At 35.8% G+C, this 16230-nt stretch overlaps 1 protein-coding gene across 1 annotated transcript in view; it reads right to left on the bottom strand.

Moving 5' to 3' along the window:
- Positions 1 to 410: 410 nt before the first annotated feature.
- EFCAB11 (EF-hand calcium binding domain 11) overlaps positions 411 to 16230 on the bottom strand; it is a 62077-nt gene continuing 46257 nt past the window's right edge. Inside the window, exon 7 of the mRNA XM_030482219.1 lies at positions 411 to 510. Coding sequence (XP_030338079.1) covers positions 411 to 510 — 100 coding nt within the window. The remainder of the gene's footprint in view (positions 511 to 16230) is intronic.

The raw sequence follows: 16230 nt of genomic DNA, 5'->3' as shown, positions 1-16230 counted from the left end.
CCAGGCATTACTTGCCATAAATTTAATTGGTTTCTATAAATGTGAGATATTTTGGTCTGTCAACAAAGGACTGTTGAAGAAATGAACAAATAAATTTCACAGTAACTGGAAATCAGAATTGCTCCTTTTTCCGCTGTTAAGTCAAAAAGAGAAAGTACAAAGTTGCAGTTGCTAACTAGAGTGATTGGGAATCAATTGAGATTTTAAATATTTTAAGTATTCTACACACACATACACATGTAAATTAATACACCCAACTTGTCAACAGTAAAGCTTCAAAGGCTGCTCTTCAGAGCTACATTTACAGTCAAAGTTCTTAAAATGCTGGCTGAAACAAATGAAGTTTCATTGATTTTTAAATATCTTGAGATCTGAAGTTTTCACTTTGTCTTTTCACCAGAGAATATTCCTTAGGCAAAGTACACTGGTGATATTTCATTTTGTCCGTACTTCATTGCAGATTCAAACTCTTTGAAGCTGATGCAGCCATCAGAATCCTGATCGACTTCTCTGTAAGAGAAAAGAGATTTGGTATTTAAAACCCAACAGACATTATGTAAAACAGACATTATACTTCATTGTAGATATCCAAGACCAATATTGCTTTTGAAGAGCTCAAGAGTTCTACCACTTGAATTCTATACAAAGAATTAATGAATTAAAAAAAGGCTTTTTGTGTAGTACATCTCATACGAGGTTCTCAAACCTTTTTCAACAGGAGAATTATCATTATGTGTATTCAACGGGAGGTATAAGTTAATTACAATATGACTTGTGCAACTTTAGCACTTCTAGCACAAATTTGTTCCTTACACCTCATCCTTAACTTCCCAAATTCAATCACCTGTGGCAGAGATCCGCAAAGTTCCATAACAGAACATGCAAACCAAGACCTCTAGGTCTTTAGATACTGCAAACTTACATTTAAAATCTCCCAAACTGCCCCATGACCTTCCACATGCTGCAAGCAGCTTAGTTTGAAACAAAGATTATGTTAACAGAAGACCTGTTGCCTATGGTTGTAAGAAAAAGAAGCTAATTTGTATATTTGTGTATGCTAAAGTGAATATTCTAATAGTCAAAAGAAGTCTTTGAAATGTAAAAGCTGTTTATATTTATTTCCACGATATAAGCTGCTGGAAGATGGCAATTTGATTAATGCCATTAACACACAGAGTTAAGTTTTACCGAATACACTTTGCAAAATTATTTGCTGCAGTTACAAATGAGGCTGACAAACTAGTACTCTGTAAAGTATTTGTCTTAGTTCTGTCTAGCTTTCTTACTAGAAATATGACACTTTTACAAAAAAATTAAAATTTAACAATTAAAACAGGATTAATTGTTGGATGTCAACATTCTCTCATCAACTGAGAAGATATTTGATTGGTTTATACCAATGTACAGTCCACAATTTTATTCATAACCTGGAATAAAATTTATGATTGTTACTGATAAAATTTACAGATGACACAAAGACTGCCAGAATTATAGTGCTGCAAACTTTGCCATCACCATTAGTGATGATAGTATTCCTACCATCCTGGAGCACGTAAAATGGGATGCATCTTCTACAGAGGCAAAATTGAAAATTCCAAAATGATCCATGCTGTTTAACAGAGACACATTTTACTATCCTATGAATGCCCTGGAAGTCTCATAGAGATTCTCTACCCTAAAGAAGTAGTAGTAATTCAGTTTTAAGAAAGCCTTACACAAAGGGGTAGAATGTCCTATTTGACACTTATTCTAAACACAGTCTCGAGAAAAGCCTATGTAAAACATAAAATAATTTATTTACAACAGCTTCCAATGCAGAAATACAGTTACAAAGGTTACCAAGATTTACAAGAGAAAACAGAAAACAGCTTACATCCTCACCTCAGTTGCAAGCAGCTTCTCTATATTATCCAGCTTTCAAGACATCGATGATTATCAAATCATGGCACTAAAGAAAGATTTCTTCTTAAAAATATACTACATCTTTAATTTTGTCTTTGCAGAAGAGGGTCTCTGTTTGGAATGTGTGCTGCCCCTTTCCCTAAAGATTAAAATATTATTCTCCCCTTCAATAAAAATGTTAATAATCATCTTTTTCAAGAAGCACTCAGATTACCAACTTCCCACCTCTTTGGAACTTTCAATGTCATTTGGTAAGATTCCTTTCATCTCTTGCCAATAAACAATTTGAAGGAGTGTTTAACTTTGTTATCAGTGAACTATTAACCTCTTGTGAAACAGACTTGCACAGACATCAGACAAAGTTCAAGCCTCATAGAATCATAGAATAGTTAGGGTTGGAAAGGACTTAAGATCATCTAGTTCCAACCCCCCTGCCATAGGCAGGGACACCTTGCCCTAAACCATGTGGTCCAAGGCTCTGTCCAACCTGGCCTTGAACACCACCAGGGATGAAGCATCCACAACCTCCCTGGGCAACCCATTCCAGTGCTTCACCACCCTCACTGTAAAGAACTTCTACCTTATATCTAATCTAAACTTCCCCTGTTGAAGTTTGAACCCATTACCCCTTGTCCTACCACTACAGTCTCTAAGGAAGAGTCCCTCCCCAGCATCCTTATAGACCCCCTTCAGATACTGGAATGCTGCTGTGAGGTCTCCATGCAGCCTTCTCTTCTCCAGGCTGAACAGCCCCAACTCTCTCAGCCTGTCTTCATACGGGAGGTGCTCCAGCCCTCTTATCATCCTCGTGGCCCTCCTCTGGACTCGCTCCAACAGTTCCATGTCCTTTTTATGTTGAGGACACCAGAACTGTACACAGGACTCCAAGTGAGGTCTCACAAGAGCAGAGTAGAGGGGCAGGATCACCTCCTTTGACCTGCTGGTCACACTTCTTTTGATGCAGCCCAGGATACGGTTGGTTTCTGGGCTGCAAGCGCACACTGCCGGCTCATGTTAAGCTTCTCATCAACCAACACCCCCAAGTGCTTCTCTGCAGGGCTGCTCTGAATCTCTTCTCTGCCCTGACCCAGGTGTAGGACCTTACACTTGGCTTGGTTAAACTTCATAAGGTTGGCATCGGCCCACCTCACAAGCGTGTCAAGGTCCCTCTGGATGGCATCCCTTCCCTCCAGCTTATCAACTGAACCACACAGCTTGGTGTCATCGGCAAACTCACTCAATCCCACTGTCCATGTCACCGACAAAGATGTTGAACAGGACCGGTCCCAACACTGATCCCTGAGGGACACCACTCGTTACAGGTTTCCAACTGGACATCGAGCCATTTACCACAACTCTTTGCGTGCGGCCATCGAGCCAGTTTTTGATCCACCGAGTGGTCCATCTATCAAATTGATGTCTCATGGTGAAATGAGAAACTTTACATGGCCACAAACTAGACAAAATGACACCCTGGCATTATGGAAATATTTAAATGAAATTAATTCCTTCAGTCCATTGTTGGCTCTAGATTAAGACTAAAACATGATGATATTCTATTGTTTTTCAGATAAGGACAAGTTTGACATGATGATCACCCTTAATCAAGTCTTTAGGTACAACATGATAACCAAATATAGACCAGTCATGCAGTTTCTTGGTGAAAGGGATCCTTTCAAAAACACTGCATGTTATAATAGAAAGAAGTGCAAAATTATTCACCAGTGAAGGATGACTGCAGGTCATAATTACAAGATTGAGATGCTGCCCTGGAAAGCAGTGACTGAAAAAGACTGAGTCATGGAAAGTTATCAAATGAAGATTTATCTCCTATTGTGATGCTTTACACAAGAGGGTGAATATGATCCTTTAATGTATAAGGACGATAATATCTAAAACAAAACAAATACAGGACTGATTTTATTTCAGAATACAGTGTTAGGAAAATTATGAAGAAAATACTGTGTCTACTTTCGGGTGCACGCACTTCAAGAATGATACTGTGGAACTTAAAATAATTGAGAAGAACTTAAAAGAATGGATAAAACTAGAGCAATTATATGAGTACTGGAAAATATGTCTTATAACGAGAAATTAAAACACTCTGTTCAAAAAAAAAAAAAGATTGGAGAACTGACCCAATCAAATCAAGACCAGAAGTATATCTCTAGGGAAAATATTTTGCATAGTAAATATCTTTTTTAAGCTTACAAGGAAAGACATGATGATAAGCACAAGTTGAAGCCAAAGCTAGAAAAGTTTATATATTAAAAGGTTTTTTTTAAATGAGATTGATCAGCTATTGAGGTAACTTGCCCAGGGATATGGGAAGTGATACTTCCTTGGTTTACCCTCCCTTGGTATATTCACTGTATATTCAGGCATTTCCTAAGACACATATGTATGTCTGCATGTAATTATTCCTAATGAATATTTATTGCATGGATCTGTCTAATAGCTTTTAAACTGATGTGAAGCCCATGGCTTGAACACCTGCTCAAAGATTAAGTACCACCTCTTACTTGTTTTGAACCTGCAGGTCATTTGATGATCTTTATAATTTATGTACCCTTCTCAGTGACTATTATGTATCAAAGGGTGCATAAAAGGGATCTGCTTTTAAAGATCACCCATTGAAGCATTTTTCAACAAAAAGCCTGTTTTAATGACAGTAGTTATTATTATAACCTGTGCTATTTGCAAGTAAATTAATTCATTTAAAGAAAATGTACAGATTTAAATACCTGAGAGAATGTGTAATACTCAAATAGCAAAATCTATTTTCCTAACATGCTGATGTGTTCTCAGAATTTAATTCTGGAAGATCACAAGTGTTTTAGAAGTTAGTGCTGACACTGGCTAAACTGAAGGTAATGGGAGTTCTGCCACTAATTTTCACCCAAAATATCTGAGTTATGGGCATAAATCAGATCTTTAATGTTTGTATTCACCACATGTGCCTGTTTGGAAGCTGCTTTTGAAAAATGGCCCTCAACTTTACATGGTGTTTGTTCAACACCCTGAAAGCCACTAATGGCTCTTTGAATTAAGAATCACTTTTTGAATAACCTTTCAGCAGAGATAAGCAAGACATGTTGGGTGATAAATAAATGACAAATAAACTGGTAAATTAGCTGTTGTAATCTGAAGAAACACTACATTTATTTGAATGTTACGGATTTTTGGAATCTTGCCCAATGTAATCTGAAAGTGAGAATGGCCTTGGAGTGTTAAATTTTCATTTTCATCTGGCTGAAGCAAATAATATATTCATCCTTGTGATTATGAAAATACTATGACACATCATATTGATCTTTATTTCACAGGTCACTCTTCATTTAGCACTCTTAGTAAAATATATATAGATATTTCAAGGTATGTAGTGCCTTGGGTAGATTGTCTGATCTTTCACTGAAAATTGAGTAGTAATCAGCATCACAAGTTACTGACAGTGAGATATAAATTATTCTTTTATACAATTAGGTAATTGAAGACTCCCAAAATCACCTAAGTGTATTTTCATAGGAAACTGGATTAGATAAATGGTACTCTCCTTCTGACAGGAATATTTTAACCATAAATCTGAGTAGAGTAAATGAATAACCTAAAAGACTAATGTTTAATATGTTCCCTCTTGAAGTTTCATGTTTATTAATTCACTGAAATGAGTACTTATCAGAAAAATATCCACATGCAAATACAGCCTATCCTTTTATTTTATAAATAGCTGTATATATTAATCAGTCACTCACAACCAACCACACAACAATCTACATATGGTCAGATCTTGTAGTTACTGAGGTAAAAACACTTAATACAGAACTCGGCCATAATATTTCTTCTTATTATACAGAAAGACTCTCACATAAGCACTGTCTCTTAAAGTAGGAGCACAATTTCAAATATACTGTATCTATCTGATTTATACACCATTTTTTTTTTATTAATCAATCATATCTCTCCAAAACATGCAAAACTACAGATCAAATATTTTAATTCTACTCTGTATTTCTCTAGATAATTCAGTATCTGTACTAAGCAGTAAATCAGAGAATTAAGCAATCATTTTTACTACTAAAAAAAGAAGAGTAGTGAATGCACTGCAGAGCCAGCAGACACTACCATTGAGTTGGCTTTCAACTGATCAGCTCAGTAGGACAAGCCCCAAAAGTCAAATAAGAGTCAGGATAAATTAAACTTTGCTCAGATCTTTGGCGCCATGGCCATACATTGGATATATGCAAGTGAAGAAGGTGTCTTAAGACTAGTTTAGATTTCTCTACTATGTAAACATCCTTAGAGATCATTAATTATACTACTAAAGATGTATGGTCCTTACTTTTACTTTGAAAGAAACTTCCTGGGGTTAACCCTCAGGAAGGAAGTTTTCATTTGCTCTATTTTATGCAGGCAGAAGTTTTCATAGAGATCAATGAGATCAGAGACCAGATACATCACATAAATGAAATACAGGAAGAGAAATATAACATATGGGATATACCACTGAGAATGAAAACTTCAAGGTTCCTTCTCACAGCATTCTACATGAATAGGGGTTTACTTTGGTTACTGCTCCAAAAAGAAAAAGAGAACATTTCTTCAGAAATGACAGAAATGGTTACTTGACTTTCCAAATAATTTATTCTCTAATGCATGACTTAAAAACATTAACGATACATTTAAGGTTGGGTAAAACAGCATTAACAGATACCATAGCTAAATATAAAAAGACTACTTTCTGTGTACAAATGAAGTTAGAAATTTGAGGAATTTTAAACACTTGTTTCCAAACACCCGTAATTTCCAGTTAACTGGGGTATTATGAGAAACGAGTTACAGAGGCTCCTACTTTCCATGCACAGTTGCAATATAATAAATGCCTGCATATGGAGGCATATGCATGGCATTTTATGCATTACTATGTAACAACTATTTTCTCACAGCAGTTAAAAAGGAGATATTCCACATGTATGAGTAACTTATTTCTGTAATAGTTCATGAACTAGAATGATTTTCTTAATTGTACATAATTTTTCTTGCACACTTAGTCAACAAAAACTTAGCAGTATTATATACTAGTTCTCCTGAATTAGAGACGAAAGCACACCAAGCACACAAGGCTGGGTCTTCAAACCACTATTTCTCTGTAATTTACATTTCCCTGGTTTTAGGACATACCAAGAACAGCAGTGTTTTTTCCCCTATTTATTGTAGCCATATGTATGAATAGAAATTCATACACATTTCTATCATATGTTTCCAAAATTTATGTATCAAGTTCCCTGTTATCTCATTATTTAGGTGTATACTGTGAGTAAAAAGAAGTTGTGCATTTTCTTTAAATTATCTGCTGCAGATGCCCCATCCCTGGCAGTGTTCATGGCCAGGTTGGATGGGGCTCTGAGCAACCTAGTCTAGTGGAAGGTGTCCCTACCCATGGCAAGGGGTTGGAACTAGATATTTGAGGTCCCTTCCAACCCAAACCATTCTATGATTCCATTTCAGAGAAGTGCTAAGGAGTGCAGTTTCCTGAATTACCATTCGGATATCTGAACTGCTTTTAGGTACTGTGAGCCATTCAGCAACACTGTCTTGCAACTCTCACAATACATTTATCGCCTCATTAAATATTTTCTACATTTCACATGCTGCATCTTAGACACCAGAGGCCAGCAGGGTTGCTGCCTATGAATGATTTAGGCCTTGAGTCCTTTTTGAAAGTATTTCTGGGCATAGTTCTTTTATGCTTAAGTTCCCAGCACCATTCAGGTCTAGCAATGTCTACCTTATCTTCACTCTTCTGACATGGTTGTGACAATCCAAAGCCCATTTTCTATTAAAATAACATTTGTCATTGAATTATTTATGGAAATCTAATATGAATGTCACAGGGAGCCAGCCTATGCAGGAAACCCATGGTGTTTTCATAAGGAGAAGGCACCTAATTTCCCCACTGCTTCTTTCACTAAGATCAAATTATGTTCAATTTTGGTCTAAGGAAGCAGAAGTATGGAAGAAATGCAACTTACCTTGTGATCCAGGGATCTTCTTTAACTGCTCCTCTACTGTTTCTGACACTATCTTTCCTCTGTCTCAGTCAGAAAATCTGGATTCAGTTTCCAAGGGAATAATCTGTTAAAACTTTATCATCCATTGCATGCACCCCAGTGATAAAGTTTTCCAAATAATGTTTGTCTACTGTACAGAAATTCTATTTAACCCTATTACTGACATCCTTTTTTTTCTACATTCATTTGTTCTATTGAGCCACTTTTTACAATGTTCTCCTCCTTTACAAACCTCCTTGATGCACTGAGCTTCAAAACAATATGGGTAAATGATACTTGTCTCTCATCCTGCTGGCCCTCAACTTATTCTTTGTGACTTGAACAATGTTAAAAGCTTTGTAGGGTAACTTGCTGCACGCCTGCCATGAGTCAAGATGACTGCTTTACTGCCTTTTCCTCAGATTAAATGTTAAGAATCTGGGCCTCAGAGTTTTGTTTTATGTGTTCAGTATCTGACTGAGAACTTTAATCCTACTTTCTTTGGGGATTACAATACTAATACTAACAACAATAACAAAACCATTTTTTTTTAAAGTCCATTTACAAATCTGTTAAACATGTTTTCCTACTATTTGGTCACAGTTTTACAAATTAATATTGGCTCCAATAGGCAACTATTACAAACTAGAAAAATAAGACATATTAACTAGAAAATCCCCTTTTATTTTTTCCTGCTAAGCAAAGTGCTCATGGAAACAGCAACAAAAACAAAAGAATATTCTAAGACTTCGCAAATTACCAGCCTGTGAAACAAACAGATTCATAAAAATATTCCATAAGATTACAATATAATTCCAGAGAGTAAGCAGGAATATCACTCAAATACGCATTAAACTACACAAAGATCATACAGACCTGTGGGTCAACAAGAGCTGATATCTTCTATTTCACAGTTTGAATTGCTCTAAGAAACTCACTACTTGAAATCATTCAGAAAAAAAAAAAACACCCAACAGCAGATAACTTGAAAACAATTGCTAGAAACTGCAGAAATTGATCACATGTATATAATCTCAACAGCTTAAGAATAAAGTTTTCACATCCATGGTTTAAAATTTATTATATTTTTTACACCTAAATTTTATTGCTGTTACATTTATTTAATATTTTAAAATAAACTATCAGGGTATAATTTAAGTCAGAGCCACTGCATTTAGAACCAATCTAGAGTTGAACTGTCACACTGATTGAGCAGTGAGAGTAAAAATTGCACATCATGCAAGGAGTCCCTGCCGAGGACAAAATGACCCACCAATTGAAGATTCAAGGATGACAGCTTCTTCAACAAGCTGCCTTCTCTTCTGATTAACCAGCTGGTTCTTTCTACTCATCCTGCTTGCTTCCTTTTTGATGGGATTCCTGCAGAGCTCCACAGCTGTTTTGTTACTAATGTGTATAGTAATTTCACTTCTTTAAAAATCTAAGTGTTGAGAAAAGCCATTCTGATCTTTAGTAAACACGGAAGAATTATGAGGATACCCCTGGTTTCGCTTCCTGAAATGGGACATGCTGTTGGAGTACTAGCAGTCAGAAGTTTCAGTTAGGTAGGACAGCTTAAGGAAGCATTTAAATTGTCATTACTATTAAGGTAGAAATGCACTTCACTTTACCTTCGATGCTGTTCAATTTTTAAAAATTATTTTTAAAAGTAGAGAACAAATTATTTACTAGCTGAGGGGAGAACTGCACCAACAATATACTACCTTCAGTTGTTTCTTCTCTGGGATAAATGCTAGCTAACTTGCAGACTGCAGGAAAACACACACATGTACTTCATGGGTTGTCTTACTCTTTAAAGCTGCACTCTCAGATCTTGCAAGCTAGGTAGTTTCAAATAAAACGCACACATTTTAAAACAGTAGAGTAATGATAGTGTTTCAACACTCATTCCTCTAAATCATTCTTGAAACAATGTTCAGCATGGACAAAGTAGATACACTGTGACATAGGATGCTATCTTTCTAAAAAGATTAGAAGTTGACTATTGAAGGTCACAAGCACATGAATAGGCTGAGAAGTGGTGAGTTGAACTCTATTTGTCCAAAGCTGCAAACCCACGATGAAAACTTTGACGGAAGCGGCAAATGTCCTTCTTGATGAATGACACGACGTTCTCACATGCTTAAATGTTTCTTTTTCATGAACAGCCTTCTTTTTCCTCATGCTTTCAAATGCACGTCTGCTTATCTCTGTGGCTGCGATGTTGGAGCAAAGTTTATGCTTTAAGCTTCACAAGTTAAGACAGCACCTGGATGTGGTAGCACTACATGCACACACCTGAATCCAATGGCACATTAAAAAGATATTCTTGCTAGATCTTATTATATTCTTGTTGCCTACACTTTTAACTGGATGCTATCAATCACCTTTCATGATCTGAATCTATTGCAGGACAGAAGATAGAAAGAGCATTACTGTCACTGTCAGACAATCCACAATATGTATCTCATAGTTCCCTTTTTCTTCAACCTTATTTAAAATACAGGCATAGAGACTGAAAGAAATGGAAAGGTTTCACGACCTCCAGTGAAAACACAATGTAGGCATTACAAAGTTTCACCCTTTGATCATATCGCATTGCTTGCAGTAACACAATGTCACCAAACTGCCTCAGTACTTGAGCTTATGGATAAAAAGCAAAAGCTGGAAGCAGAAACTGAGAAAAATATAAGTTGGGCATGATGTCAGGAAGAAACACTTTATGGAGCTTGTGCCACAGCGAAGTACCTACTGGCTGATATTCCACAACCCCATTTTGGCAAGTCAGTCTATAATTTAGAACTGATCCTGGACTTCTCTCTCTGACAGTAACTCTGAAACAGGTACAAGAATTCATCCTGTCTTTGCTGTTGATGATTTGGCCTCTCTAATACATGTTTTTGTCACCTTTCAGCTGGACTACAGCAATGCAATGTCCTGGGCATGAAGCCATTAGCCCTTAGGAAACTCAAAATAGTACAGAACACAGCAACACATTTCCGCTGCAACCCAGGGTAGTATAAGCACATCAAATCTGCTTTAATCTTCTACACTAGCTCCTGTAAAATACTAAGCCAAGTTTTATGTCTTTGTCATTATCTTAAAGGCGTCCAATAGTATAGGAACAGAATACTTAAAGGATCAACCGAGAACCTGCAGCTCTGTCCCATTAAGGACAAAGCTTATTTTGTGCTGCAGATAGAGCTTTGACAGAGAGTAGTCTAAAGCAGTGGAACAAATGCTCATAACATCTAAAGCATCATGACTTGCTATTGAGTACAAGAAGTACTTCTTGGATCTTAATGTCAATAACTAGTTCTTTTGCAATAATAATACAGCAGTTTGAAACAAATTCACAAAAATCTAACAAGTTTGTCTTTGCCATAATAGGAGACGATGAAGGAAAATAGAATCACACTTACATGTTACCCCTATTTGTTCTGGAAATTACTCGGCTACAAAGATGACAAAGTACATATAAATATCTGAGTAGAAAAGCATTCTCTGTTTCTTCCAAATGTAGTGGCACTGCATGTCTTACATGAACCAGGATATTCCATGTCAGTGACAATCAATTTAATTGTAAAAAAACCCAACCCAACCCCAAAACATCAGAGCAATGTGTTTTAGAGCCCTTCAGCAAAAAAGCAAAATATTAAGAGGCAATGTAAAAAATTCCAAAACGCTTAAAAAGTTTGAGGACCAAAGTGTGATTTATTTTCAGTGAGACAGAATTGTAAGTGCCTGCCAGACCCAAAAAGTAATGTGGGATTTAGGCACTTTTAATAATTCCATTTATATTTTATAATGACAGTAATATATTTAAGGAGATATAAAAAACTGAATTTCTGATGTCACATCTTGCATACAAAGAATAAATTAAAAAAGACAGAAAATCCAGAAACATTTTATTCAGCAAAGGACAAATATAAAAGAAAATTTCTTCAGAGACATACTAATCTTAGTGTCTCTGTACAAATTATCAAAACAGATGCCAAATAATATTAACTAAAATATTGGTTTTATCAACAAAAGCTGTTCTATAATCAATTCACCTCAGGAATATTAACAATGCTACAATCATCATGCAATAAAAGCTTTTGAAAACTGATGATTATTTAAGTAAAAGGTCCTGCCTCCCATTAAGCCTTCTCTGAGGCATCAAGGTCCCCTTCTCTACACCTGACTCAGTTACAGAAACATATCTTAATTTCTTAATTGTATTTATTAGTATCAATGTAAATGAAAGGGTTTGAAATCTTACCTCTAGCATATCAGTTCGTGTTAGACAGACTTACATTCTAAGTGTCACTCAAGTCTTCAAGTAAGGGGATAGTTAGAAGGAGTCATAAATATATCTTAACATTAATGGAAAGAAATCCATGTCCTAAACACTGTGATACCAAAAAGCAGATAAAATAATTTCTATTTCAAATATGTAACTACTTCAACTGAAATATCTAGTACCATCTTGAAGATGAGAGAAATGGAACAGAGATGATAATCATTTAATCCCTTAAGATCAGGTATTCTGAAGAGTTTTTATGCACTTTGTGCTCAACAGTATTCTAGTATGTTATGATCCAGCTAGAAAAGAAGTATAATAATGAAGAAAATTATGTTTCCAGTAACAGAATTTTCACAGTAACTGTAGGGCCTGAAAAAAAAACCATGTAAGAAAACTGGCCCCTTTAACAGATGGTATCATACATGAGTGCGTCAGTGCACTAATTGACAGTGATGAGTTCATGTTATCAGATGTGGTGAGGATTTCTATCTTCAGAACTAATGTAGCAGAGATTAATACATGCTAATCCTGACTGCTGAGGATATATGTCTATGTGACTGAGAGACAGTATGGTTCAGACTGTACGTTCACTGATATGTTCAAATGAAATCCTAGGTCTGATTCCCAAACTGAAGGTGCAGACAGATGACACATGAATACTCTAGCAGCTTTGATACGGACTGCAGGAAAAGACAATATGGTTAATCAAGAGGGAGTTTCATTGAACCCTTGAGAACATTTGACTATGTGCAACCTATCCATCAACTTGCTGCTTTGCTGCTTTGCTGGAGTTCTTTGCTGCTAACAGACCGCAATGGAGCACAAGAGAAAGGCATGTATGGGATGTCCCAAGGTCTGCAGGAGCTGTTACTCCCATGGAATCCTTCCTCCGAGGTGAGCAGCAGAACACCTCTTCAGAAATAACTCCCTTTCTACAATGCACTTAAAAGACCATGAAAATGACATATAACCTTCCTATCACCTGCTTTTTGTTGCGACCAGTTTTACATTTTCAATTTCAATTTTGAAATACTTTGGAGAAGCCTGTCTATCACTGTGAAATGTTTTAAAGTTGCTTCTTAGTGACTGAGTAAACACAGAACCAACAGTGCCTCACAAGGTCAGTCAAATTTGCATGCAGTCTAAAAGACTAGTTTGAAGAAGAAAACTAGTAAAAATGTCACTAAAGCAGCTAGGACAACAACATTTGATCAAACTTTATTTGTAAGATCTGTTTTACGTATAGGTTACCAAATAGTTATGATTAATTTATTTTTATAATACAGTATGTGGTCTAGGGAGGACAGCATTCAATATATGTCATCCCATTCAAACCACAACACAATTTCCTTAAAGAACAAAATAAACCAAACCCAATGGAAAATAGGAACTAATATCGGTTACTGTGCTACATAAAGAGAACAGTATGCATCGTAGGGCTCTGGTTCTTAATACTGCCATGTGTTTACAGCTGGTATTAGTACATAACCCTTGACTTAATGAACGACAGAGAAGAAGTTATTATAGATTTCTATTAATACTTCACTTGGTAGACCTACCACACTACATCTTCTGCCTTCAGATTTACATATCTGTTTTCTTAAACTATGCATGAATTGTAATATTATTTTAAAGATGCAGTTTTGGAGGTCAACTTCAGATACACAACTTTCCTATAGTGTTTTATAACATAAGGAAGAACGTGACCATTTTGTTACATGGGTTACTGGAAAAAGTAAAATGTCAACAAGACTTATTTTTAAAGTGGCATTCATAGGAGATTTTGTAATTTATACATATTAGCTTTTAATAATAATGATTGCAATAGATAAGAAAGGTAGTGGGAAAGAGTAAAAATAGCAAGATGATGTTTGCAAAACAGGAATCTGAGTAGACTCAGTATAATTTTCCACCAGCACTTCACATTTTTTCAAAATATATCCATTCCTACAGCAATCTCTAGAAAGCTACTTCACATTTTATAGATAAGTATTCTTGTACAACTGCACCCTGTAACACCAGAAGAGGATTTAATGCAAAATCTAATCCAGTTGCATAGCATCTGAAATGAACTAGGTTTCCCTTTAACCTTTTGTTTTCACATTAGAAATAAAGATTATAAACACAAAAACTGCCACACTAGATCAAATAATTGGTTTTATCTTGTACTGAGCCTTTGACAATTATCAATAGGAGATATTTCAGGAAAAAATTCTAGTACTTGCCAATAGTGCTAAGTATTGAAACAGGTATTCACAGAGGACTGTTCTTCCCTGTGAGGTGGCTGCCTTATACTCTAAGCGTTCATATTTAGTTACCTAAATAAAAATCTACTTAATATAACTTTCTGTATTTTACTCTTCATAGAAGTAAAAGGCTTAAGCGTTTTCTGAATACTATTGAATATTACGATTTATATAATGTGTTCTGTGTTCCTTCAAGCTTCATTGCATTTTTTTTCACACGGTGTTTGTACTTTTATTACAATAGAAGATAAGTACTAGTTCAGACAGAGTTCCTTGTCTTTTTTAACATGCTATTTTTTGTTTCCTTCAATCATGCATGTTCTTATTCAGTTATCTTATCCAAGCTAACTGATTCAAATCTTTCCAATTTCTTCTCACATGCAAGTTTGCCCTTATCTGTAATAATTTTTGCCCATTTCTGAATTTTTCCATTAAAAACAAAGCCCTTCCAAGGCAGGAGGTAGAATTTATGTGATCTAACTTATCATCAAAAAGTTCTGTCTGGTTGAAACTAGTTATCTCGGTTTTGTCTAGCCACTGGAAAGAGGGAGAGGCACTTCCTCAGGGGAAGGCATCCCATCCTACCACAGGCATCTAAGATAGGTGGGTGTCCCCTGTAAATAATCCTTAAAAGAAGATGAGAGATGAGACTGTATCCACTGGAATAACAGCAGTTCACATCAGTATACTACAAATATTCCAATATTGCTTTCTTCCTTGTTTCTTTTACTTCCCAACACTATCTCCATGTGTTTTCCATAATGCTGAATACAAGCAGAGATGTGGCTATGACAGTATGCAGATCATTTCCTTGAGTAGCTGCAGAGTTAATTTAGAACTGAGAATGCACGTGACTGTTGCAAACCATCACTTTGGCTATATATAAACTTAATTCCTTAGGTAATTGTGTTCATCTCCAATTGGGCTACCAATTTACTTTGCACTGAAGGTTCCATTAGATATCTTGATAAATTCACAGTCTCAACTAACATAAATAATCTAACATTCTTTATCAACCAGTAACTTTGATATTCACCCCCTTTTAGTTAATAAATGTACAAAAGGAATTTAGAATTTAATCAGATGCAATTCCTCTATTCAAGTCTCACGTTTGCAGTTTACTCTCTCTTTTATGCATGCATTTTTCTGTTTTTCAGAGACAGACATAGTCCTAATCCTGCAAGTGCCCAAAGTTTTGATCAGCATGGAAGCTTGTACGGAACAAAAAGTAAAATGTTCATAGAAAATCTGTAGTGTCTTTGTGGAAAGACACTACAGTGTATTTTTCCCCACCCTAAACTCTCTTTCTGAAAGTAAGTGTGCTTTTTCTACTACTTCCACACCCGTTAAGGCTAGGTAAAAAACAATTTAAATTAAATACATGAAAGCAGTTAGATACGCTGTATCTCCTATACCCAGAAGTCCCGAGGAAAGTAATGAGATCCCATTATTTAGCAGTGTAGGTTATGTAAAAGGAACATGTGAAAAGGAGACAGCCAACTTGCAGTGGTATTTCAGAAAATTTAGCAAATCTTCTACCACACGATATTATTAACTTACATGTAAATTTGCTTACAATTATCTTTATTTATCAAAATTTGGTTTTCTCAATGACAAGAAATCTCTGTCATCAGATGCAACTGTTTATTTTATGCTAAATACTGCAAATAAACTGTCGACAGCTCTATAAGCAAAACAGGAAAACAAATGAAAGCACAGTAGTAAGTAATGTCTGTTTTACTCTTTA

Source organism: Strigops habroptila, chromosome 4 (genome assembly GCF_004027225.2).
Source record: "Strigops habroptila isolate Jane chromosome 4, bStrHab1.2.pri, whole genome shotgun sequence".
In the NCBI taxonomy this organism is placed as follows: Eukaryota; Metazoa; Chordata; class Aves; order Psittaciformes; family Psittacidae; genus Strigops; species Strigops habroptila.
This window is presented reverse-complemented; position numbering and strand designations above follow the sequence as displayed.